At 39.1% G+C, this 24,295-nt stretch overlaps 3 protein-coding genes across 5 annotated transcripts; 1 reads left to right on the top strand and 2 right to left on the bottom strand.

Annotated features, from left to right (window-relative positions):
• Positions 1–2,868, top strand: LOC131320179 (uncharacterized). 2 transcript variants are annotated; one of them, XM_058350778.1, is made up of 3 exons: positions 1–631; positions 2,043–2,114; positions 2,614–2,868. In XM_058350778.1, exons 1-3 carry the CDS (start codon positions 17–19, stop codon positions 2,614–2,616), a joined length of 690 nt encoding a protein of 229 aa, XP_058206761.1. In that variant the 5' UTR covers positions 1–16; the 3' UTR covers positions 2,617–2,868. The 2 variants fall into 2 exon arrangements, with proteins under 2 accessions (XP_058206761.1, XP_058206760.1); XM_058350777.1 differs by having other exon boundaries at positions 40–631; positions 2,043–2,118; positions 2,647–2,868.
• A 6,395-nt stretch (positions 2,869–9,263) lies between these two features.
• LOC131320178 (protein TIC 20-I, chloroplastic-like) lies at positions 9,264–13,208 on the bottom strand. 2 transcript variants are annotated; one of them, XM_058350774.1, is made up of 3 exons: positions 12,982–13,208; positions 10,822–10,996; positions 9,264–10,341 (listed from the first exon to the last, which is right to left on the bottom strand). In XM_058350774.1, the coding sequence occupies exons 2-3, from the start codon at positions 10,994–10,996 to the stop codon at positions 9,689–9,691; spliced, it is 828 nt and encodes a 275-aa protein (XP_058206757.1). In that variant the 5' UTR covers positions 12,982–13,208; the 3' UTR covers positions 9,264–9,688. The 2 variants fall into 2 exon arrangements, with proteins under 2 accessions (XP_058206757.1, XP_058206756.1); XM_058350773.1 differs by having other exon boundaries at positions 10,822–10,999; positions 12,982–13,172.
• Positions 13,209–15,763: 2,555 nt separating this feature from the next.
• LOC131320177 (protein argonaute 2-like) lies at positions 15,764–21,215 on the bottom strand. Its single transcript, XM_058350772.1, has 3 exons — positions 20,943–21,215; positions 18,272–19,445; positions 15,764–17,571 (listed from the first exon to the last, which is right to left on the bottom strand). Exons 1-3 carry the CDS (start codon positions 21,085–21,087, stop codon positions 16,128–16,130), a joined length of 2,763 nt encoding a protein of 920 aa, XP_058206755.1. The 5' UTR covers positions 21,088–21,215; the 3' UTR covers positions 15,764–16,127.
• Positions 21,216–24,295: the final 3,080 nt, after the last annotated feature.

The raw sequence follows: 24,295 nt of genomic DNA, 5'->3' as shown, positions 1-24,295 counted from the left end.
ATTTTCCCCCAACCTTATGACTCGAGACTTTTTTAGGTCTCTGTACACATCTCTCCAACCAAAACCGAACATGACGACAAAGCACGAAGACTTCTACGCGCCCCTGCCCCCAAACCCCCCCACCCACCAAAACTACGTCGTCTTACCCCTCTACCCCTTTCAGACCCGCAACAACCGCTCCCTCCGCCGCTGCCTCGCCCTCTCCGCCGCCGCCCTCCTCCTCCTCTCCGCCGCCGCCCTCCTCCTCTACCCCTCCGACCCGACCCTCACCCTCTCCCGCCTCCGCCTCAACAAAATCCAAGTCCTCACCTCCCCTCGGCTCTCTCTCTCCGTCTCTCTCTCTCTGACCCTACGAGTCTTCAACCGCGACTTCTTCTCTTTCCGATACTCGTCCCTCGTCGTGTCCGTCGGGTACCGCGGGCGAGAGCTGGGGTTCGTGACGTCGGATGGCGGGGAGATTAGGGCTAGGGGATCCTCGTATGTTAATGCTACGCTTGTGCTTGACGGATTGGAAGTGGTTCATGATGTGGTTTATTTGGTTGAGGATTTGGCCAGGGGCTTGATTCCTTTTGATACGGATTCGGTGGTCAAGGGAACGGTTGGGATCTTCTTCGTTGATGTTCCAATCAAGGTATGCGAAATTCGTTCGTTGTTTTGATTTCAATTTAGTCAGAATTTTGTCTCAGCGTTGGCAAGTGTGAGAAATTTTTTGTACACAAAACAGTGTGTACTCACTTCGTCCCTACGAAAAGAAATGTACAATTTTGAGATCAAAAAGTAAAGTACGTTAATTTTTTATCCAAAAATTGAATAGTGTTTTTAGTTGGGGCTATCAAAATGGGACGGAGGGAGTAAAATTTATTTTGGTTGAAAACTTAGCGGGCCTGGTTTAGTTGTTTTTATTGAGCTATTGATCTACCTAGTAACGAATTCAAGTGAATTGTATGAATGATAAAATGCAGACAATATTATAAAAAATCAATTTTCATAGAAAATATACAGAATTTTAGTGCATTTTTTTGAACTCAGCGAAGCACTTAAAGACGGATTGGAAAATCCTATGGTGTAAGGCCGTGTAAGGCACCCTGTAGGGCGCACACGGGCCATCGATCTTGACAATGAACGGTTGGATATAATCCGAGCTTCTACAAATCCTACCCGTCCATTGTTTGAATGAAAATCCGAGCCGTCTATTGCCAAGATGGACGGCTGGATTGGCCGCACTACACATGTAGTGCGGGAGGTGCACTGCAGCACCCCCGGTAGTGGAGCCACCCCTGGACATGTGGGGATGAGGAAATTAGGGTTTTGAAAAGGAGAGGGAGTTGCTTTCTGCGGAGTTATGGTTGTACGGATTTGTTGGGTTCTTGTGGTGTTTCTCTTTGAGTTAGGGATGATGAAACAATACTGAATTTTAAGTGCAACCCATTGATGAAAGCTATTTGGGAAGGGGGGGTTTAGCAGCTGGATTAGTTCACTATGTTTGTATTGATTGGTCATCTGTTGATTCGTAGCAGTGTTGTTTTATGTTGCACTTTACCATAATACCCCTTGCAAACATTTATGAACAAAAAATGTGTGTTCTGATCAAGGGTAAGGTAATTGCAAATGGGCATGCAGATGAACCCTGAGATCTTATTAGGATGCATAGTCTCTGTAGCAATGCAGCCACCATCAAATAGCTGTTCATAAGTGCATAGTTTCTGATATGTATCGCATAAAACATAGTTTCGAAGTTATGGATTTTTTAAGGACAATCCTGATAAGCAAAACAAGTTGGTGTGTGCTGGGCTCTCTGATTAAGCTATAGTGACTTTTCATTTTCTTTTACCAGTACTACATATGCGCATGAACGTGCTTTTATTAGTCCCGTTGTTAGCCTTAAAATGGTATGCTACATTGAGGGTCCTTGTCTGTCTTCCATCTGTTTTTTGGCGATTCCAAGTACTTGTTCATATGTTCGAGATTTCTTTTCTGCCTGCACCAGAAGTTAGACCTTCTACCTCAATGCATTTATTCGGTTTTCTTGAAATTTTCACCAGGCAAGAGTATCTTGTGAAGTATATGTAAGTACAAAAAACCAGACAGTTACCCATCAAGATTGCTACCCAGAGGTGAGTATCTTTTTCTTCAGTTTTTTTTTTTTTTTCGTTCTTGGGATTTTATCTCTTTGCACCCCTTTGTTTATGCGTTTTAAGTTTGTGTAGTTGGTAGACATGATCCCTTCCTCCCCATTTCATAGCCGGAATTAATCGAATTCATTTGCTTAGCTTGGTATGTCGTAATTTGGGTTTCACATTTACTAAGGCCTTGTTAACCATTTTCCTAGTTCACTAACTTCATCTAACTTGCCTATCAAAAAAAAAAAAAACTTCATCCAACTTAAATGCTAGGCATGCTTGAACTTGCCACGGAGTGACCTCTGGTGCAATGGGCTTTAAACCTAATGACATACAATAGGAATCGGATGTTGGTCTAAGCAATTATTATTTACATTCTTTAGCTAACTCAAGGACATAATAGAAGTGCTTCATTTCACTGGGGAAAGAGGGTGGCCACAGGCCCACAACAGTTGTCTCTATTAATCTAAAGACCGGTGTTTAATTTTTGCAGTAGCTGTTGTAGATATGGGAGGAGCCTGAAAAGCACTGCAGATATCCAGACAAAGCAAAAGCATGGGTTATAGTGGGCGAACTTGACTGTGCACTATCTGGGGCCTACTTGCTCATTGGTCGATGATGTGTATCGGCCACAAGTACGATGGCGTGATTTATCAAGATATTTCAAAAAGGAATGCACCGATGTATCTGTATGATCTAGATATTGTTGAACACGATATTTCAATAAAGTTACTGTTCATTTTGAAAATTGTTGGGTAATTAGTAGCTTCTGCCCTTTCTCGGCGTTATGCTTTATTTTCCAATAACTGAGAGGCAAAATTCTGTTCTTTAGAGCAAGTCTTTGGCCCCTAGTCTACTTGGCATGTAGTTGCATCTACACTTGAATTTCTCCCAAAATGAGGAATTTAGAGGTCTCAATATTTGTATCCTAAGTTGGATCAAGAGAAGGTTTCCTGGGGAAAGAGAGAGGGAGAGGAATTATCAAACTAAATATTCCATGCAGGCCAGTAAAACCATCAAAGAAGGAAGTGCAGACATTGAAAAAACATGTTACACTTCTCTTTAACAAAGCTTCAAATGATATGTTTACTAAATTACTACAGGTTGCAGCTTGTATTAGTTACCGCCGCCACGCCAGACGTATTCACCATGATGGTGCCTGCACCGGAACGACCCTGGATGCCTTGTGGGTGAACACACACACAGCTTCACCCTACCCCCACCCTGTGCCGCCGCTTCAACGGCCACTCTTGGTTGTTGCCCGGTTGCTATCTCTCTCTGAACCACCTGTGGCCTCTCCAGAACATTCCATCTGCGGCCCCATGCCAGTTCCCGGAGGCTTATCGGAGGAAAACCCGGGTAGCACATCTTTTTCTTCTCTTCCTCCCTATTCTCCCTTTTATTCCTGGGTTGTGATGGAATTAGAGGAGTGGCTTGAAGAGAAAAGAATATGTATGTTTTCACATTATATAGGTAAGGAGAGGTGGCTAAGTAAAGTTCGGCATAAAGAGCTTTTTAGATCAGATTCCCAGGGAAGGTATGCTTTTCTTGAAAGCTGTAATGAGGTGTTTCTTCCTATTGGTTTGTTCTTTAAGCTTCTTTTTTTTTTGATCCGCGGTTTGTTCTTTAAGCTGCTGAGGTTTTTCTGAGAAATCTGAGTCACTCACACATCACTTGCCTAGCCATGGGGGCCTAATAAGTTAGCATGGTGGTGATTTTGATTATGTGGTGGCCCCCCATGCTTCTCTAGAACAATCAGTTCCTGTGATGCTTATAAGCTATGAAAGCACCATCTCTCTTTTCCTTCAACTTTTAACCCTATTCTTTCAACAGGGTCTCCATTTCTTTGGTTCAGCAAGGTTCTTCTGGCTGGAGAATAATTTGACTTCTTATATTATAGGGGTAATTTGTTTTCATGGGAGTTCACTTGTGCTCATAAAAGTTTTGACATGACGCCGAAATGACAAGTGTTAGTAATTTATCGTGTTGGTATTTGCGTTCATAACTTTTTCTATTAACTTGGCATCAAGTGGAAAATATATGGACTCTAATGCGTGATATTAGGGCGTCATGTGACGGTGTTCCAATACTATTGTATAACCTCTCCATCAAGTGGGTGTGAGATTAGGCTTTGATTTGAAGGGAGTTGATTGGGTTTGGAAAGTGACAAAACTATGCTGAGGTTGTTCCGAGTCATTTTGTGGGTAAAGTACTTTTTGTGTTTTGGATTCTAGCACACATGGGCGGTGGTTGTATTCGTTCGTGCATGCGCCATGCAGTACTTCTACCTGATGTCTGTCAGAGAGAGAGAGGTCCAATAACAGATCTGGGTTGGTTCAATTAATCTGTTGTATCAGGGCAGTTGGCCCGGTGGTTCTACAGCAACCTTAGTCATATAATTCTTCAAAAGCGTCCTGCGTCTTCACTTCCAATCCTTAATTTTCGTTCTAGCAATTTCTATTAGTTCAAGATATATTTCGAATACGGTTTTACGTTCTCGATCCTGCTTACACACGAATTCTATAACTGGGATAACAACAAGAAGTGCTGTGAGGTTGTGGGTAATAATCAGTTGGCACGCTGGCAAATGTGAATTCTGGTGTCTCTTAACTCTCCTCTGACTGTGACAAGAAAAAACCCATTTCTTTGATGATTGCAGATAAGATAAGGGTGTGATAAAAATATTTTCGAGTGGTCAATTTATTCTCTCTGCAAATATCACAATCAGAACATGGAATCTATTTTCATGTATGGAGGAGTCCCATAACTCTCTGTCTCACCTAATTTTATGGGCAAAATATGATTCCATCCAAACAATTCTTGGCCTTTCAAAACTCATCACAACCATTTCTAGGGTCCATAAGAAAAGGAAGAGGTCAAACAAAGGAGATATACATGAGTCACTGATTTGGAATAAATGGCTATGACTTCATCTAATCCCACCCCACATATCTTGTAAGGGATATAAATTAACAGAGATACGGCGATTAGAAAAAGAGTAATAATGTTATGAACACATTTTAAAACAAAATTTCGGACGCAACTGTGTCCAAACCATTTTATGCATGTGGTCCGACGTACATTCAACGACTTTGAATATGGTTGTGTTCAAAGTTGTGTCCCCAAACATTTTTGATAAATCTCATTTTGACTCTCGTGATTTGTGTCATGTGCCTTATTTGTTTCTCTCATGAATTTATCACCAGTAGATTTTCGTGTGGTTTATGGACTAATATGAGCTGTAGAAATTTCCATCGATTTTTTTTTTGATCGGCGAAATTTCCTTCAATTGGAGGTGTATCTTACTGACCTCTTAAGAGAGCGAGGTTCGGTACAACAATTAATTGAACACAAGAACACCATTATCTATCTTTAAATTTACAAAAATGGTGATTGTAGTGCTTTGGTATAATATTGACAGCCCAAAATTACAGAGGTCTGTGAAAGCTTAATTTCCTCTTTTGCCTTTGCTTTTGTTGAACTGTCTTCAACACAAACTCACCTTCCACCTTCGTATATAGTGTAGGAGTGTACAAAATAGTATTATCCATTAAACATCCTAATTAATTACAACAGATATATAATCCATCAAAAGGGCGTATCCAGTGCACGAAGTTCTCACTCAAAATCTGAGGAATGATTGATGTACGCAAACATATAACTTTACTAGTAAGTTGAATCCATCAATTGAACACAATTGATTTGAACTTGTCTACATGGGTACCTCGATCAAAACAGCATCCAAATCCATCCATAAATTCAGCATCCAAACATATTCTAATTAGAGAGCACAAATCTTATTTTTTTTGCTTATCATAAATCATCAATAGCAAGCCCCCCATTTTCCCTTAAAAAAACAGAGCAATACAGAGACCCAACACTTCTTCACTCACAAAGTTGAAGAGACATATTCATTTGTACATATAATATATATATATATATATATATATATATATATATATATATATATATATATATATATATAATTCAGCATCCAAACATATTCTAATTAGAGAGCACAAATCTTATTTTTTTTGCTTATCATAAATCATCAATAGCAAGCCCCCCATTTTCCCTTAAAAAAACAGAGCAATACAGAGACCCAACACTTCTTCACTCACAAAGTTGAAGAGACATATTCATTTGTACATATAATATATATATATATATATATATATATGGAGAGAGAGAGAGAGAGAGAGAGAGAGAGAGGTGTTGCTTATGTAGACTCAACGGATTTGGGAGAGAGAGCAGTGACTGGGTGGTTAGAACTAGGGGTGGATTTGGATCGCTTGAAGCATGGAGTAGTAGTAGTAGTGGTTGAGTCAGAAGCCCTGTGAAATCTGCACCTGAACGAACCTTGGTGCGTCGTGGGTGAACAAACGCATTGACCCTTGGCCAAATTGGCTGCATCTCCGGTGCCGCCGCTCTCTTTCGGCGATGTGCTGACGGTGATGATTCTGTTTGAGGCCATATCTTGTTCTTGTGTGGGGAATAATGGACTTGGGTTTGTATGAAGCATCCTAATGCACAAAGGCTATAGGCTATATATATACATACAAGGATAGATAAACATATTAGGCGTATGAACACGGACACATATACGAACACGAATGTATTTATTTGCTGCAATTATTATAAATTAATGGGGCTGGGCACAGTATAAAATACACGTGTGCCTATTTTTTATAAAGTGTTTAATATGATACTTCATCCACAAGTATCATATAAAATTAAGAGAGTTTTTTTTCTCGGAGGCTCTGTGAACAACCTGTTTACAGAGTGACGCAATGTCAGCCGTCTATTCGCACAATCAATAGCCGAGATTTGTTTTCAATTATGACTGGTCACGATTAACTCTTTTCCGAAAAAATTTCATTAACATCTTGACCGTCCAAAACACTTTTGGACGGTCACGATTGAGTGCTGTAAACACTTGTTTACAACACCTCCGTAAAGAAGATTTTCTCTAAAATTAAAACTGCCATTACTTTCATATAGGAGTATAATAGAGATGATCCATTAGAAAGATTCACGACACACAAGTGACAAGTTTAATTACTACTACAACTTTTAATCCCTGAAAATATCCTCTCTCTTTTCGTAGGAGGAAGTGATACAGCTTTCCCAATGTATCGTAGATGTGTCCTACTTAAATTTGACAATAACGAACGGACATGTCGGACATGTCACTTGACGTGTTCTACAAATTCCCGGTACGTGAAATACAATTATTTAGATGTGTTGGTGTTTCATAGATAAATATGAGTGCTAAAGAACCATATATAAATTCTAAAACTTTCCTTCGAAAGTATATCTGAGTACGTGATATGTTATTTTGAACCGGCGCACATATCATGATTGTTTTGTTTAAATATCCTTCTCAAGATTTTATCATGACACTATGACGGTCCTCCAACGCTTGCTTAAATTCTAGACAAACATACCTTGAATAGGCTCGCGGGAAAATGACATATACCTATCGGTCCATTCCTCAACCTTCAAATGCGCGAATTTTAGTTACTGCTTTCAATTCATTAATTACTTAATAATTGCGAGACAAGAGACTACGGCCCCATTCTGCTAAGGTTCTTATTTTATTTTATAAATACTTATTTTTCGCTTTACGAGACAGATAATTCTCTCAGAATACATTGCATTTAATTTAGTTACTGGAACGCACCCTGTGTGTATCGTGATTAGTTGAGTTCTAGGCACCCACATAAAAGTAGAGGCAGCACTGGTGAAGTAATCAACTGGCGCTGTTTGATTGGTGTTTATTTTGGCCCTACCTTTGAAAATTCTACACGTCTTGACAAAAACTTGGAAACTTATCTTGACCACTTGGTTTGGTAGAGCCACTGGGCCTGTTTTCGAAAGGGAAATAAATATTTATTTTTTAAGAAGATAATTTCAAGTTTAAAAATTATGTGTTTACGCACTTAATTTGATTATATGGTACAAAAAATTTTAAAAATTATTTTTTATTTACATTATTTTTTAATTTAAAAATGTGAAATAAATACTTATATTTTAAGAAGGTGTTTTGAAACATGACCTAATTTAAGTTGATGGGATGAACCCATACGCAACAACAGGAAGGCCATACACCGCAAGGCACCACTAAACGCCCAAAATGGAGAAAAACCAAATAGGAACAGACATAATTGGGTGTCCATTTTGGAAGAGTGATAATTACTCTCTCTATTTGAATAGAAGACTTGCGAATTGTATTAACGAAATATAACAGTGATGGTAGACGAGACGTGGTAGGATAGATAGAAAAATCTATTTCAAATACGAAAAGGGAGATCACGAATTTGGTGTCTCATCTTTTTGTCAACTTTTTATCATTCCTAAAGGATGGAAAAATGAAATACTCTTATCTCTAGCCACCCACGTTCAAAAACTATCTAGAATTCAAAACCCCATCACCAAGAAAACAAAACTGTCTCAGGAATGCAATTTTGTTCACCAGAAAGTCTACTAGTACAGACAAAAAATCTGTAACAGTGGGTACAAATCCCTTTTTGGGCCCCTAAATGAGCGACTCCGATACCGAATTAAGCTTATTTTTTATAGGAACCATAAACAAAATGAGCGATTCCGATCATTTTTTTAAACCCAAAAGGGGGTTTGTACCCACTGGTACAGATTTTTTGTCTATACTAGTAGCACAGTTCTTTGTTCACCCTCCTTAAAAGAGAGTAAGCATGACATTGAAAATCCATCACTTTTTAGTAAGCATGACATCACTTTGTGATAAAATTCACATCATTTCAATTAATAGGAAGAAGAATAATGTTCGCTATGTGAAGGGTGAACAAAACTCAATTCCCTCAAAAGAGATATAGTCCCACATTGAAGTGCGTTCCCACCTTCTACAGTGCAGAGAAATCTGGAGAAAAAGATACAGAAAAGAAAAGAAAAGTGGCTAACCCCAACTTTGAAATACTACCTTTTTCTTGGACAGGATTTCTCAATGACCAATGATCTCATTCTTTTATTTTAGGAGGACAAAAAATTCCATAGCTCCAGCTAAGTTGGCAGACCTGTTGAGTGGGACAACGAAATTTCACAAGCTTTAAGCAACAAATTATACAGAAATGAGAAGCCATGCATATGCATAATCAAGTTGGATACTTTTTGTCTCTTCAATCACCAGAACAGAAAGCGCAATTTCATTGGAACTAGACTACTACTCAGTTCTCAAACAACATACAACATTCTTGCCATATTAAGAATTTGTCCCCACTGCAACCCTAATGTAAAAGAAACTGAACTCGAACTCAATACAATCTTCTGAACCCAACGGATCAAAACAATCTCTCAATTTCTGACTCGCACAAAAGACCTAGAAAAGCAGGATATGAAACAATAAGGAGAATCAACCTTAGAACCAAAGAGATGAAAACACACGTAAAAGCCGTACCTAGTGACACCTACTTGATATTTCGAACTTCCTTCATAATGTTTAAATTTCAGTGCTAACTGGAAAATGTCATTTGTAATAACCTCCCCAAGAAAGAAAAAGCAAAGCCTGACCAGAAGAGCCACATCCTTGTATCCTACATCTTTGTATGGATAAAAGCCGCCTCGCTGACTAGCGGAACTTCAACATACATCCCAAGTATGGAGGACCCCATGCATACCAACACTGTCAACATGTAGACAACTCCAAGACCAATCCAAAAATGCTGATAACCAGTCCTACCCAAAAATAATGCACATGGAAAGAAACTGCTCGCCGTCTCCAGAATCTGAATGGCATTCTCCATTAGCATGGACATCACTGTATTGAACCTCAAGAAGTGGGGAAGTTCCTTTCTCCTAACCACACCAAGATATGCAGCGGTAAAATATACCATGACAAACCATCTTGGCAATCTGTCAAAAGCCCGGTAAAATCCGGATGTCAAGAACTCGAATTGCTCCAAGGATGGGTAGAGACGATACGCTGCTTCCCAATACTTCCATGTATCGCGGAGGGATATGATATATGGGAGACATGCTAGGGTTCTCCACCACCACTTTACCTTCTCGCCTTTTGAAGCAGGGTAACGAATACTCCAAGGCATCTCGATGGAAGATCTTGGTGGGGCCAGAAAAGGTCGCAGCTTCTGCCTACCAACTGTGGGTATCGTACTACATGCAAAGCTACAATCATTACCACTAAAGAATGGTGTTGATGCAGCCGCAAGATGCTGAAGACGAGTATTCCCTGCGATATGAATTCGAAATATTCCACATAAGCATTCCCAGGAAAAAAAAATGACTTCAGAAAAGAAGAAAAAGAAGCATCTCTTTTCACATTTAGCTTCTGGGGAAGAATCATCCGTGCTGGTTGTTATTGTAACTATAAACAAGTTATGGTTCTATTCTTCCAATGAAAAAAGGCTCCAGAAGAGACCCATTCTGATGATTTCAATCTACCATATCATATGCCTCCTATATATATATATATATATATGCATTGCTGGATCATGTAGGTGGAAAGAAGCCCGTGCTAAAATAATTCCAAGCAAAACATCACTCAGTAGGGACCAAAGCCATATATTCCTTCATCTAACGTTTCTAACGTCATATAATCTGGGTACAACAAACTAAGCTTTTTACCTCAAAAATCACTCTGATTGCATAAATACAGGATCTAATTTCGAAACATGCAACCTAAATGAAACAAATGAGAGAGTCTACATACCGATGGAAGACTGCAATGTCAGCCCTTGAAAGAGTTTCCATGAACTCCTAATGCTTTGATTTGAAACACGGGAAGGCAGAGGAGGGATGCCACCATATGAACCCGAGAAACGAGACTTTGAGTTGAATACGTTGGGGGAAATACTCGGAGTGACCGAGCATCCATTCAGAATCATCTTCTGGCAATCAAAACAGCATTTATGTATATATGTGTATATACCATCAAAGATATAGAATAGTATTTGCCAGCAAGAGTACAAAGAAATATAAATGAAAGAAGCAAATTTCCAGCTCCTGATCAGATACCAGCAGATATATGTATCCAAGACTTGTGAGACCCACAGCCTAAAAAGTATATCTTGGAGAATAAATACCACCTTTGTGAAATCACTCATGAGTATACAACCTCATACAGAAAAGAAACTTGCGCTCTTGCGATGTGTTTGGATCATGAATTTTTCATGGAATTGAATGTGAATGCCGACTAAATGAGCCTTGCCTACAAAATTTTTCTTTTCCTGTAATCAAGCAGAAAATGGAGTTTTTTTTATACTAATAACTCTTTATTCTCATCTCTCTCCAAACGCAACAAAACATGTTAGCTTCTTTGAAATCATGTTATTCTCTTATCTCCTTAAAATCATCTCAGTCATACCAGGCAATAAAATTATTCACAGAAATAGACAAACACAATGGTTAATAGTTTTTACTTTTATGGCTTCAACACCGATTCTTTGAAATCACTCACCAAGACAATGATGAAAGCAACATATTCCAAAGCATTTTATACTAAGTCACAGCCTTACACATTCACAGGTAGTTCAATAATCATCTATTTTAAACGAGTTCCTCCGATTGTACAATCCAAACACTCATGTGCATGTAGTGGCTTTTATAAAAACCAAAAAAAACAAACAAACAAACAAACAAACAATCCAACATAAATCATGTGAAGGAAAACGTAGAAAAAATTAGATAGAGGATTCACTGATACTTATGGCTTATGGTCCCAGTTTGAGGACATTGGGGGAGATTGGAGTTTGATGGGAAGCCAAAGTATGAGTTAAATTAAAGGCTTTGGATGAGAAAGAGGCTAGTCCCAGAACAAGGAGTCCAATAGATGTCCAGGAGATGGTGTGTTTTGAACACTCATGAGAAAGGATACAGGAGACTTGGCAACAAGCATTGACTATGCTAGTAGCTTTTCTGATTGCACTACTTTGGGCTATGGCACTTCCTGCAACCAATTAAAGTTTGCAAGGAAATGCATCTTATGCTTTCAAACTACGAGTTAAAAGCAATATTCTAAAAGTCGCTAGGCGCTAATCGGGCGGTCGGCCACCTTCGAGCGATTAATCGGATTAATCGCTGCATGTTAATTAGTAATCGTCGATTAATCGTTAGTCAGACCTAATCAGATAGGCCCCGCCAGCGATTAATTCCTTGTTTTAGAACACTGGTTAAAAGGCTAGAACATGTAGGACTGTGATTTCTATGGTTTCGCTAGGGAGACCAACAAGGATCCGTCTGACGGCAAGTGATTTCTCTGGATTTTCTTGTAGTTCTTGAGGGATGTATAGTAGTTTTGCTAGTTGTATCCTAGTTTGCGTATGGGATGCGTCGTCCTTGAAATTTTTGTTCATCTCTTCTAATTTATGCTTTGAAATTCGTGTCTTACGAGATTCTCATCACAAAATGCAAAAACTACGGCCTTGTGATCCTCAACTCTATTTTTTTTTTCCCGGTAACCAACAGTACACAGGAAACATTAGGACAGTCCCCTTAAACAGAACCTATAAAATAGATCATCCCAGAGCATACTCCAGGGATCCACGCATAAACAATCACTACCTACAAATTAAAATCCACCTGTCCTAACATTTAGCACTTTATAGTACGAATATTCTACGCTAGACACAGAGACCAATTCCTGTAGCTATTTCCCACTTTCTTCCACGCACAAATAACACCTAGGGTTGAGTTCGCTATGATATTGCTATTACGATTCGGAGCATCGAGAATAACGGAGGAAGAAGACAAAAACAAGATAGAAATCTCTGAAACCTATTGCAGTCCATCAAGTCATAATCATAACGCAAGCACGCATACACAACAAATCTACATAAGCGTCTAATATAAGTGTTCCAGAAGCGTTTCGTACCTTAGGGTTTGGTGGCTAGCCAAGGATTGGTCGGTCGGGCAAGGATTGAAAGGATGACCCTTGTCTTCGACGGCCACGAACGAAGAAGACAGGTCCTTTCACGGAGGTTCTCTACCGGCCACTTCGAGGCCTCGCGAAATGGGAAAGGAGGAGAGAGAGAAGGGATTAGGTGAGGGGAATGAGGCGGTGTATTCGTGAGGATTGATTGTCTGTGGTTAGGTGCATAATAAGAGGATGACTGACTGGTGAGCGAATTTTTTTCTTCTTCAAACACCTGACCCAACGTTCCATTCTAATTGATCGCAACCGTTGGATGGTATTTTTAATAGTTCAGATTTATTTTCATATTTTACCGATAAAAATCGGTAAAAATATACTCTTACTGGTAAAAATTTCATCAATCTGAACCATTAATTATCAAAATAAACGGTTCAAATTGAACCACACATGCTCCTCTGTAGTTGACTACCGAAAAGCCGGATCCAAATTTTAGTGGGTTAATAACCAAAGAGATTCGACTTGTATTTATAGACTTTAACCTCGTATCTCTTCTCGAAAGCCAATAGGTACTATCGGATGAATTTAGAGTAATGTTATCAATCCCGTACCATACCGGCCGGTATGTACCGAATTTGAGAGAAATCGGTACCCTAACCCTCCAATACCGTTCCTGAGCAAATACCGGTCGTTATCGGTCATCTCAGAAAATATTGTACCGTCGCTGGTACCGGTTATCTCGGAAAATACAATACCGGGAATTCCGGTTGGGGTTATCTTAACCCCAAAAAAAATAAATAAAAGTTTTTCAGAACCGTACCGGGAATTCCGGTCGGGGACCCCAAAAAAAATATAAAAAGTTTTTCAGAATTTTAGCAAAACAAGGGCTTTAACCATAGTACGTGCGCGAGGCTCAAATCCCGAATTTGCTGCGCGCAAATAACCCGTGACGCGCACTCGGTTAATTGATTTCCGAAAAAGTCTTTCCAAATTGCCTTCGGCAATAGCCCATTTTCCCAAGCGCGCAAGGCCTGTCCTTAGATCTTCATTTACAAGTCCACTAGTGTGCAAAGTCATTTACGATGGAAAAGAGTTTTGTAACTAGGCAATGTGGGACAAAATGCAAATACATAGGTATTTTATGATGAATTGCATAGTATGGGGGATATTTTTGAATTATGATTATATATAATTATTATATATATTGTAGTTGCGGTAAATTCGAAACAGTACTCGGTATCTGAACCGTATCGGTACGTACCGTACCAGTAGAAAAACAAGTATCTTGGCCGGTACAGTATTCAGAACATTGATTAGGAGTTACATCTATCTACTTATGAGAGATTTTGATATGACGAGGAATGTTGCATTTTGTGATTTTTATCCATAGTCGTCAAATTTTCCATTGGTAGTTTCGTGGTTTTTTTTTTTTTTTGGAAAGGGCAATAGGTGTAGGAGGATTTTTTAAGAACGCATCACGTAACATATATTGCATTGATAAAAACCAACTACAAGCACAAGCCTACAAGACTCTACCGATTCGAAGCCCCAAAAAATTAGCATCAGTAATGCAAAACCAACGTGTCTACTCAAGACTAGATTTTGTTGAGATAGATATTCTAACATTTTTCATGTTTAGGTAGAGTTTGGACTAAATTAATTATTTTAATACCAGTAATTTATTTTTATTTGCTTGAAATTTTTATATGTGTAATCAAAACCTCTCATGTCTCAATGAAAGGAATAAAAAATCTCAAACGTAAAGCAAAATTAAAGTTTTTACCTATGTTGTATGATCTTTGTCAGTGATGTTTATAAACTTTTAATCATCAATTTTCCTTCTTTGAGCTTTTCCATCAAGATGAATTTAGAAAAAAGAGAGAAATAAAATCTAATGCAAAACTAACAAAAGTTACGCAAAAAATAGTAAAACAGAAATAGAGAATCTCAACCAAAAGCCAATAAAATAAAATAAAATAAAATAAAATAAATCAGCAAAAATGTATCATAATAGAATTACTCAAATTTAAGACGGACAATTCTTTGATAGTTTATCCACATTTCTCTGAGACTTCTATTTAGGTACTCTTCAAAATGAGGGGGAGATCGGAGGTGATAAAGGAAATAATCAATTACGGATCAATAGTTCAGGACTACCACCAGAGTATCAAACGGCAGCGAAAAAAAAAGAGAAATGATATTGGTACTCCAAAAATTGATACAAGCACTCCAAAAAACAAAGAAAAGTGGCTTTGAAGTTACACGGATTTTGGAGTGCCTGCATCAAATTTTTAGAGTGCTACTATCATTTCCCAAAAAAAAACCCCAAATTACAGTAAAATCAAAATGATGAGGAAAATAAGCTGCAAAGAACTATATCAATCATCGAAGGTGCGAATTCTGCTCGGGGCCAATGCGTTGTGAGAGCAGGAGATACATATCCGTTACATCCGATACATGAAATATCTCCTCAGAAGGAAGAGCCATACGGGACGGGGAAAGATTATTTAGCAGAGGATCTTAAAAAAAGTCCACAATGAGAAATTATTTGGCATCTCTGTTTGCTTCAAAAAAAATATTTTGCACCACTGACTTTAGGGGGCCACTTTCCACAGATTTTTTCGACTTTGGAAAATCAGATTCCAAAACCAGAAGAAGACCCACTTCTTCCTTTTTCTTCCTTTCACCATATCCCCTAGCTCCTCTTCCACAAGAAAGCAGAACATATATACGTAGTATTCCTGGAGGGAGAGAGAGAGAGAGAGAGAGAGAGAGAGAGAGAAACTTATTTAACATACTAACATAGATCGAAATAACATCCCATGACACACATTCAAAGACACCATAAGAAACTCAAGACACAGAATTGTTTTAGCCCACATGGCAAGCTAAAAGGAACAGGGAAAATAAGAAACACGAAACACACTGAAACAAGACTTCTCACAAAACACAAACAAGATCCTCGATACTAGGACCACTTACGAACAAAAAGCCAATTAGATTCACGCACAAACTCCTTTTCTAGCGCTTAGGAAAGGAGATTTGAAACTGCGGTTTGGCGTTTCCAACGGTGAATGGTAGTATAATCTTCTCCTTTATCTATCTATCCCCCAACAGAGAATAGAAAAGGAAGATTAGAGACTGCCCCCTCAAACGAAAAACATTTCATTTTTGAGGTACGGGTGCACTTTGTAGAACCCTTCATTCAGTAAAGCAGCAGATGATGACGACGGCGAAGCAGCAGACTGCGGCTGAGACTCCATGGCCGCGTCATGATACAGCCGTCCCCTAAATGCAACAAGATCAGCATAGAAGACCGGAGGAACAAGCGAGACTGGTTTGGTGCAACGCGCAGAGGTGAAACACAGGTGGTATACCAGCTTCTGTATCTGGTCCGACGTGAAGTTATGCTCATCCCAGAGGACATTGTAGTGCGCTGCCTTGCTCGTCCCAATCGCGCCATGCTGGCTGCAGAGATAGAAATCAAAGTGGAAGGGATGAACAATCTTCGTGTCCACCACAGTTCCTGGAGGCACATTTCCAGATCGACCCCCGTCCCTCTCGTTCTCAACAAACATTCGAGTCAGGTGACGCTTTTGGGTGACAACGAGAGTGATGGTTGGGCGATAATCATCCTCGTAAATGGCACTCTTCATATCTTGTAACTCTTCGTTGAGAACCATATCAAATTGACCTTCACTTACCCCATCGCGGAAAACCACGATTTTCTGCGGCTTGACTTTGTTGAGGCGAGCATAAGTGTTGACTAGATCCAAACACGTAGCCCCAAAATCAACAATCCTCTCCTTGCGGTGCTCCTGGGCACAAAGCCGGACAACATAGCGGCTGACAGCAGGCCAGTTGGTTGTGGCAACCACGCCGGCAAAAGATGGACATGTTGTGTTTCTTGGTGCAGGGTGATTGACATCAGCACCTATAAACATGACATGTTCTTCGCCTGGGAAACCAGGGAGCCGTTCCACTAGTTCCATATTGCTACCGCCAAGCTTGGCGTTGATTTTCAAAGCGAGGTTTGAAAGATACTGGTCGTTCTCTCCTTCTTTGGGATTGTTGGCGTGCTTGACCAAGCAACATTGGGTCATTATTCCAATCCTTGTCTCAGAGACCCATTTGAGATACTTTTTGCTGTCATGCTTTTCAGACATTACGCAGACAAAAAGTTGTAAACGGCCGTTGCATTTCCCATTTGCCTCCTTCACAACGCCATCGAGTAATTTTTGAGTTGCAGCAACGGAAGACAAGTCACGCATGCCGGTGAAACGACACACCACAGGCTCCTCCACAGGGATTCCTAGATCACTGCATTTCTTTCTCAGCTTCTGAATGAAGCGACCAGAATTCAGCCTAAAACGGTCAAATACACTGAAATCTATCAATGCCCACCACTTGAGTGGCTTGCCTTCCATAACTGACTTCCTAGTTAGGTTCCACTGGCATCTCTCCCTGTCCACGCTAATGACTTGGGGATTGCCAGCAGGAGTACGTAACGTCAAAGTAGGTGGTGCTAGGACACGGCCTACTACTCTTGTCATGTTCTTATCCACTGCGATTCCAAAATTCCGAACAACATTTCTGCAGGAACAAGGAGGGGGAATAGGGGATTAATGTCATTCATAAACAAATACAAAACCAAGGCACACATAGAACAAGTATAGAAGTGTGAAGATAGTAATCGCGACCACACAAGTTGCACAAATACAGGAAAATCCACACAACAACAAAAAAAAACAAGCATTTCCTATACAATAGTACTGATGACTGATGCATGCTAAACTCAAGTTCCTATACATTCAAAATAGTCCTGCTAACCTACCTCTAGAAGATTGGGACCTTGTGACTTGTGAGACAATGATTTTGCACAAGTTTTTTTATCTTTTAATTTTGTAACCAGGTTGCTAAAGTAATCAAGATTGACAAATTAAACACAATGTTAATTCAAAACTTGACATCATGCCATGGACCACTGGCAATGCAGAAAGGAATTCATGGCAAATAATCAATGCTTGAAGGGACTAGCGCTGGTCTGCTGAACCCCAGGTTTTACCTCATTGTCATTGCAGTGGGTCAAAAGAGTTCCCCGCTCAGGTCTCGTTATAACAATGGAAAATGGAAAAAAAAGAAAACAGAACAGAGAACACCTTCATATTAAGATTCACAGAAAAGGCAAAACATGTTATACTACAGTACCATTACAGAAAAACCAGCACGACAATATCTGAGTGTTTTACACTAATTAATGAAGACAGTATGAAGATTAACTTAAAGAACGTACCCGCAAGGTCCATCCTTAGCCTGCACCATCTCGTAGATAATGCTCTTTCTCTCCCTTGGTCGAGGCATTGATATGTCTTTCAACCTCTTTTCATCTTCTCGGTGCAACTTCTCCTTTGGGTATCTCTGACCCTCCACCAAAGTACAGAACTCCACAGGAACATAATTGCTCTTGCTCCTACCCAGATCCAAACAGGGAATATCATCGTACAATATCTTCTTATTATATGTCTCCCAGAAATATTCCACCAGTCCAGTTTCCCTTGGTGGCTCATGATTTTCAAGAGTGAAAGAAATCTCTCGAGCACTATCCTTCGACAGCCCAGCTACAAGGAACTTCTGCTTTGTGTTGCGATGAGTTACGTAGACATTCAACCCTCTTAGTGCTTTCGCCACATCTCTTTTCTTCTTCCCCACATCATTTACTTCTTGAAAACCCCAAACATGTTCCATAAGGAAGTCTATGACAGGCATATGCTTGCAAAATGCCATAGCTGAATGATCCAAACATAAGGCTAGACCCTGAGAAGTGGGCTTAAGGCTCTGTTGGAACCCTCTAAAAGCTGCAATGCCGCATCCCAGGTCATCTGATTGCCTGAATTGTCTAGAATAGAAGCTTCGACCAACAGAGATCCTTTGGCTAGATGGATTCTCCTTCATAACCAAATCCATTCCTTGCAAAATATCACGGGGATCACAACGGTGATTTCCACTTATGTAATCCTTTAGCTTGGCATAACTCAGCTCATTCACTAATGTAATAGTGAATATAGGAGAGCGGTGATTCTCCATGTCTTCCCCACCAAACTGCCCAGTAGGCAGCGGCACCTTACTGAAGATGAATTTCATTCCATCATAAGCAGTCTTTTGGTCTGGTAATCGGGTGAGGTCATCGGAGAAAAGCTTGTTCAATATCCGACGATGATCCATTTTTGGTATAAAGTTCCTTGTAGGTTGTGGGCCACGGGACATTTGTGGCTCAATATCGATACGATAGTGCAATATGGTGTCCTCAGGCTTGAAACTCACTATAAAATGGTTGGCCAAGAGCCAAACCTTCCTGTCAGCATCTGTTCCCCCTTTGTCAGGCCGGTTTATGGGCACAATTCTATTCTCTGTAGTTTCAGAAAGATCGAGTGGAGGCTTCTTTTCAGAAATTTGCAAAGACTCAATATCTGGAATCAGAGAGCACAGAAAGACTTCGTCAAACATTTGCATGTTTTTATCACTATATAAATATAATCTTTGTAAAGCAAATAGAGCATCCCCATTTAACAATAGCAATAGAGGATTTCCTTCCCTTCCCCGAAGAGATATATCATTTGTTCACGTGTTTATGTGCTCGTAACATAACAGCCAACCTAGGCAATCTCAAAAGAACGCGTCCAACTTTCTGTTACCATTCTCACAAGATCTCATCTTTTTCTTTTTGTGAGAAATCGAATGGGCATAATCAGGGAATCCTCCTTGTCCTGGTTACTCACCTGGAGTAATTTGTAAGCTAAATACAAGACAAATTTCTCTGTTAATTGCTTATCATCACCATTTCACTTGCACTACAGAATTGTAACTACTGTTAATTCAAGCTGCCAAATCATTTCAACCCAACAATTCCTCATCTATCCCAAATATACGCACAAGAAGCACAGGAGCACCTCGCATGTAGACAATACCCCTAAACCTGTGACAACATCTTTCACTGTCACTTGCCCAGGAATTACTTAAAGATAATAGGCCATGTCTCAATCTAAAGTCAGGCAAAACACCTAAAAAGCTGAAAAGATTGTAAAATGCACACATTCATAGATCAACTCATTTCTGCATGCATAATCATTTGAATTTCCACCCAATTACAGAAACCATCAAGCAAATTAAACTAACATTTGAATTTCCACCCAATTACAGAAACCATCAAGGAAATTAAACTACCAACTCTAGCAAAAATTAACCAACCCTTTAGAAGGCATTTAAGCTGTGTGATTAGCAAAAAAACAAATAGACAAAAAGTTTCTCTCTTTCTTTTTCCCACACTTCTAGCTTCCTTCATATAAATCTCCAGAAATCCAAGATCTAAAGACAACCTTAGCAAGACCACCAGCACAAGTGCACAACCAATTTCATAACAATCTTATACCCATAGCAAACCAAGAATAACCTACCCACAATTTTACCCGAGAAATGAAATCTATAGACAAGATCAACACTGTGTTCGGCCCACATTAACCAATCTGAAATTCCCGCCATATAAAAATTAATTTTTTTTCTGGGTGAAAATCAAGGGTAAAAAGCATTTTCGCCATTTTGGATAGTAAGAAAGGGCGTGATAAGAAAGGGGGAGCCCTTCTCACCTACTCTCACCAAAAATCTACCATTGTGGTGACATTTGGTGCGAAAGGTAAGGAGCCAATAAAAAACAAATCAGTTTTGTACATTTCTCTCCATGTCTCACCAAATTCTTCAATCCAAAATCATCCTTTCCTTCCTTTTCTTTTCATATCAAAACCCTCAATCCAAAGGCCTGAAAATCCCAATTTCCCATTTACTATTTTTCTTCCTTAATTCCATTTGACTATTCAAAATCACCATACAATTTAGTAAAATTGTACAAACAGAAGTTAATAAATTTACGAGAAGCCAAAAAAAAAAAAACGATCTAAAGTAAAGAAGTATACCAGGACGAAGAGCTTGAGTATGTTGTGGCCTGTAAGACCCACCACCCTGACCCGTCCTACCCCCTCCGCCGCTGCGGTTGCGGCCGCGGCCACGGCCTCGACCGGCATATCCGGTTCCACGATTGTTGTTACTGTTTTGATCCATTGTTTGGAAACCCGATCAAATAAAGACTAAAGACTAATGACGACTCTCTCTCTCTCTCTCTCTCTCTCTCTCTCTCTCTCTCTCTCTCAGTGCTAGTGCGAGTACCAGTATGCTGTGGTGTGAGTTGGCGAAGTGGGTGGAATTGAGGATTTTTATACGGGCCGAAAAGTTGGGGGAGGGGGGGTGGGTTTGGAATGACGAAAATGGGCTTTCGTGGGGGCAAAGTATTGAACAGTTAACGGAGGGGAGCACTGGGAGGGATCTGGTGGGATCCAGAATGATCGATTGCAAAGTAGAGAGGAGAGTGGGACCGACCAATCAAAGAAAAAGGAAATGATGAGAGTAGTGCCGGTGGGGAAAAGGGAAGTTAAGAGGAAGAAGCCAACAAGGAATGGAGAGCAATTTACTACTGTATATCTCGTAAGATCATCTAGCATAACGCTAGTGCCTCGAAATTAGTACTATGCGTTTAAGAACATTCGTTGTTTGCAATCAATATAGTTCATTTTATAGCTTATATTGAGCATGTAAGGTGTACAAAATATCGACTCGAACAGTCATTCGCAATCGTATGGTCAAAGCATTTGTGCACGAATCGATTTTTTTAAGCAAATTAGCGATTCCTATATTCTTCTTCTTTTTCTAATTATATGTTTATGCTGCCCCCGTAAACCTAGTGTTATTTGTAAAATAGTCCCATCCAAAAAACTTGCCAATTGAACAAAACGGATTACAAAAAATGGATTGTTGAAATAACGAGCAATCTCTCGTCCCGCTAAGATTCTTACTTTTAACTACTTATTTTAGATATGTCATTCTCTCACAATACATCACTTTAATTTAAAAAATAAAAACACTTATTTGGAAAATAAACATTTATATTTTCCTTAGCCGAACAGACTTGAGTGGGTACAACATGAGTAAGAACATGGTTAACAGGGATGCAGTGGATCAGCCCCGGTCAATGACCCGGAGTCGTGGTGGTGACCCACTAGGAATATGGGATAAGGTCAAGGCAGTTATGTACGGAAAGCTTTTTATTGGGCGACTGGGCCGCCCCCACATCTTCTTTTATCAAAGCGCGTTTTTCCTTTTGTTTTCTTGCGGGTAAATTTCAACCAAAGCAGAGACCTCCCTACTCTTTTCAGAAATAGCTCTGGCCTCCCTTACTTTTCCTGACAATACAAAATTCCCCCTTCTAAGTTGCTCTCTTTCCCTCCTTGCACACAAAATTCCCCCGTTCACTTTTCTCTCTTTCCAATTTCCATCCTTAGAGCATCCGCACCAGATTCAACAAATTTTGGACCAAATTATACCTATAAGGTTACTTTTCTATTTTAGCTACTCACTTTTTTAAGAGTACACTACATCAGACTCTCTATTCTAACTTTATTTTATTAAACTACTCTTTCTTTATACTTATAATTTTCAATTTAAATGTTATTTTTTTAATCATTATTTAATGACGAACAACTTTTCACAAGCAATCCCCAAAAAAATTAAGTGCTCTATTTTTCAATTCGTTTAAACCGGTGTGAAAATTTTATTTTTTTTAATCATATTATTCTAAAGAATCATAATTAATTTTTGCCTCTAAGACTTTCATAATAAAGTATATGCTCTTTATTTGAGATCCTGTAATGCAGAAACTTTATTTTGAGAGTCTTAGTGATAAAAATTAATTATGACTATTTAGAATAAAATGATAAAAAAAGGAGAGATCTTCGCACCAGTTTAAACAATTTGAAAATTGGAGCACTTCAAAAAATATTTTTTTAAATATATATTTTTGCAAGGAAAAACTTTCAATAAACTTCTGTGTAACTTTCTATCACACCCAGTAGGAACAACACCATAAATTAGTAAAATACTCTTTAACTCATGAACAATGGCTCGTTAAGAAAAACGAGGAACTATTCATTCTTCAAACGTTGGCGACAGAGAAACGAGTCTGATGTGGGGCAAGTTTTGAAGTTTACTTTGCCACTGTAATGATAAGTAATGAATAACGAGTTTCGTGCAGATGCTCTTACAATCTTACCATTGGCGAGGGAATGAAAATAAAATCATCCTTGTTCCTCACAACTCTAACCATTACAATCACCAACAAAATCCTTTTTTCCTTCATGCCGAAAAGCTTGAATCTGTCGCCATGTCTTCGAACATCTACAAAGAGATGTCATCTATTCTCCAACATGGGCAATGGAGATGGCAGAGAGCTAGAAATAGGGTCATTCAACATAAAATTGCTTCTGCTCCTTGTTTTTTTTTTTTTATTCCAACAATATGTGATGAGGAGGATTATGTGGTCTGGCTGCCTTCTTCTAATGGCCAATATTCTGCTCAATCTGCTTGGGGAGCTAACAGAACTAGATTCCCTGAGCAGATGTGGACAAAAGTTGTCTAGTTTAAGAATGATGTGCCAAGATGGACTTTCCTTCTTTGGTTAGTTGTCTAGTTTAATCAATTTTCAGTGGCATCATTAGTTGACACAATTAATTGAATTAAGTTAAATTACCTCTCCTAACCTTAGAACAAACAGAAATAGATAATTTAAGCCAAATTCTATCCTAATCAGATAACACATGTAAGACAATGATGAATTTGGGGGTAATTTATTTTTCTCAAGATTTTTCTTTAGGTGCTTTTGAAAAAATGTGAGGGAGAATGTGAACAGATTTAGGAGTCTATAGGAGCCTAATTATTTTTGCATTTTGAGATATTGATTTTAGGAATTATTGTAAAAAGTCAGGGGGTAGTTAGGTGTTTTCACTCCTCCCAAAAAATAAGAATGCAAAATAAAAATGGAAAAGCTCTTCTAGGACTAATTTTCAAATTCTCTAAAGTATAATTTTGAGAATGCATTGTGAGATAACGCATTCTCAAAACTGGCTCCCAAACAGAAAACCCCCAAAATGCATAACCAAAATAAAAAATCCAGCTCCCAAACAAGCTCTAGATATTCCAAGATATAGAAAATTAGTCTTAGGTCCATTATGTAAATTTCATAAGCCCACAAGTTTATCTATTAATTTTGTAAGGTCTCAAGTCCATTTTAGGCACTTTAATAAGATTTTAGGGTGCATTTTTTTATTAAAGGATAGGGCGCCTTAGGGTAAGGTAAATTACCCTAGCGTATGGTATATCCTAGCGTTGGGTACCCTAGAATTTAGACACTTTTATAAAGGTTTATGGTGCACTTTCATAT

Source organism: Rhododendron vialii, chromosome 3a (assembly GCF_030253575.1).
Source record: "Rhododendron vialii isolate Sample 1 chromosome 3a, ASM3025357v1".
Lineage (NCBI taxonomy): Eukaryota > Viridiplantae > Streptophyta > Magnoliopsida > Ericales > Ericaceae > Rhododendron > Rhododendron vialii.
The sequence above is the reverse complement of the archived record's forward strand: the minus strand, read 5'-3'. Positions and strand labels throughout refer to the sequence as shown.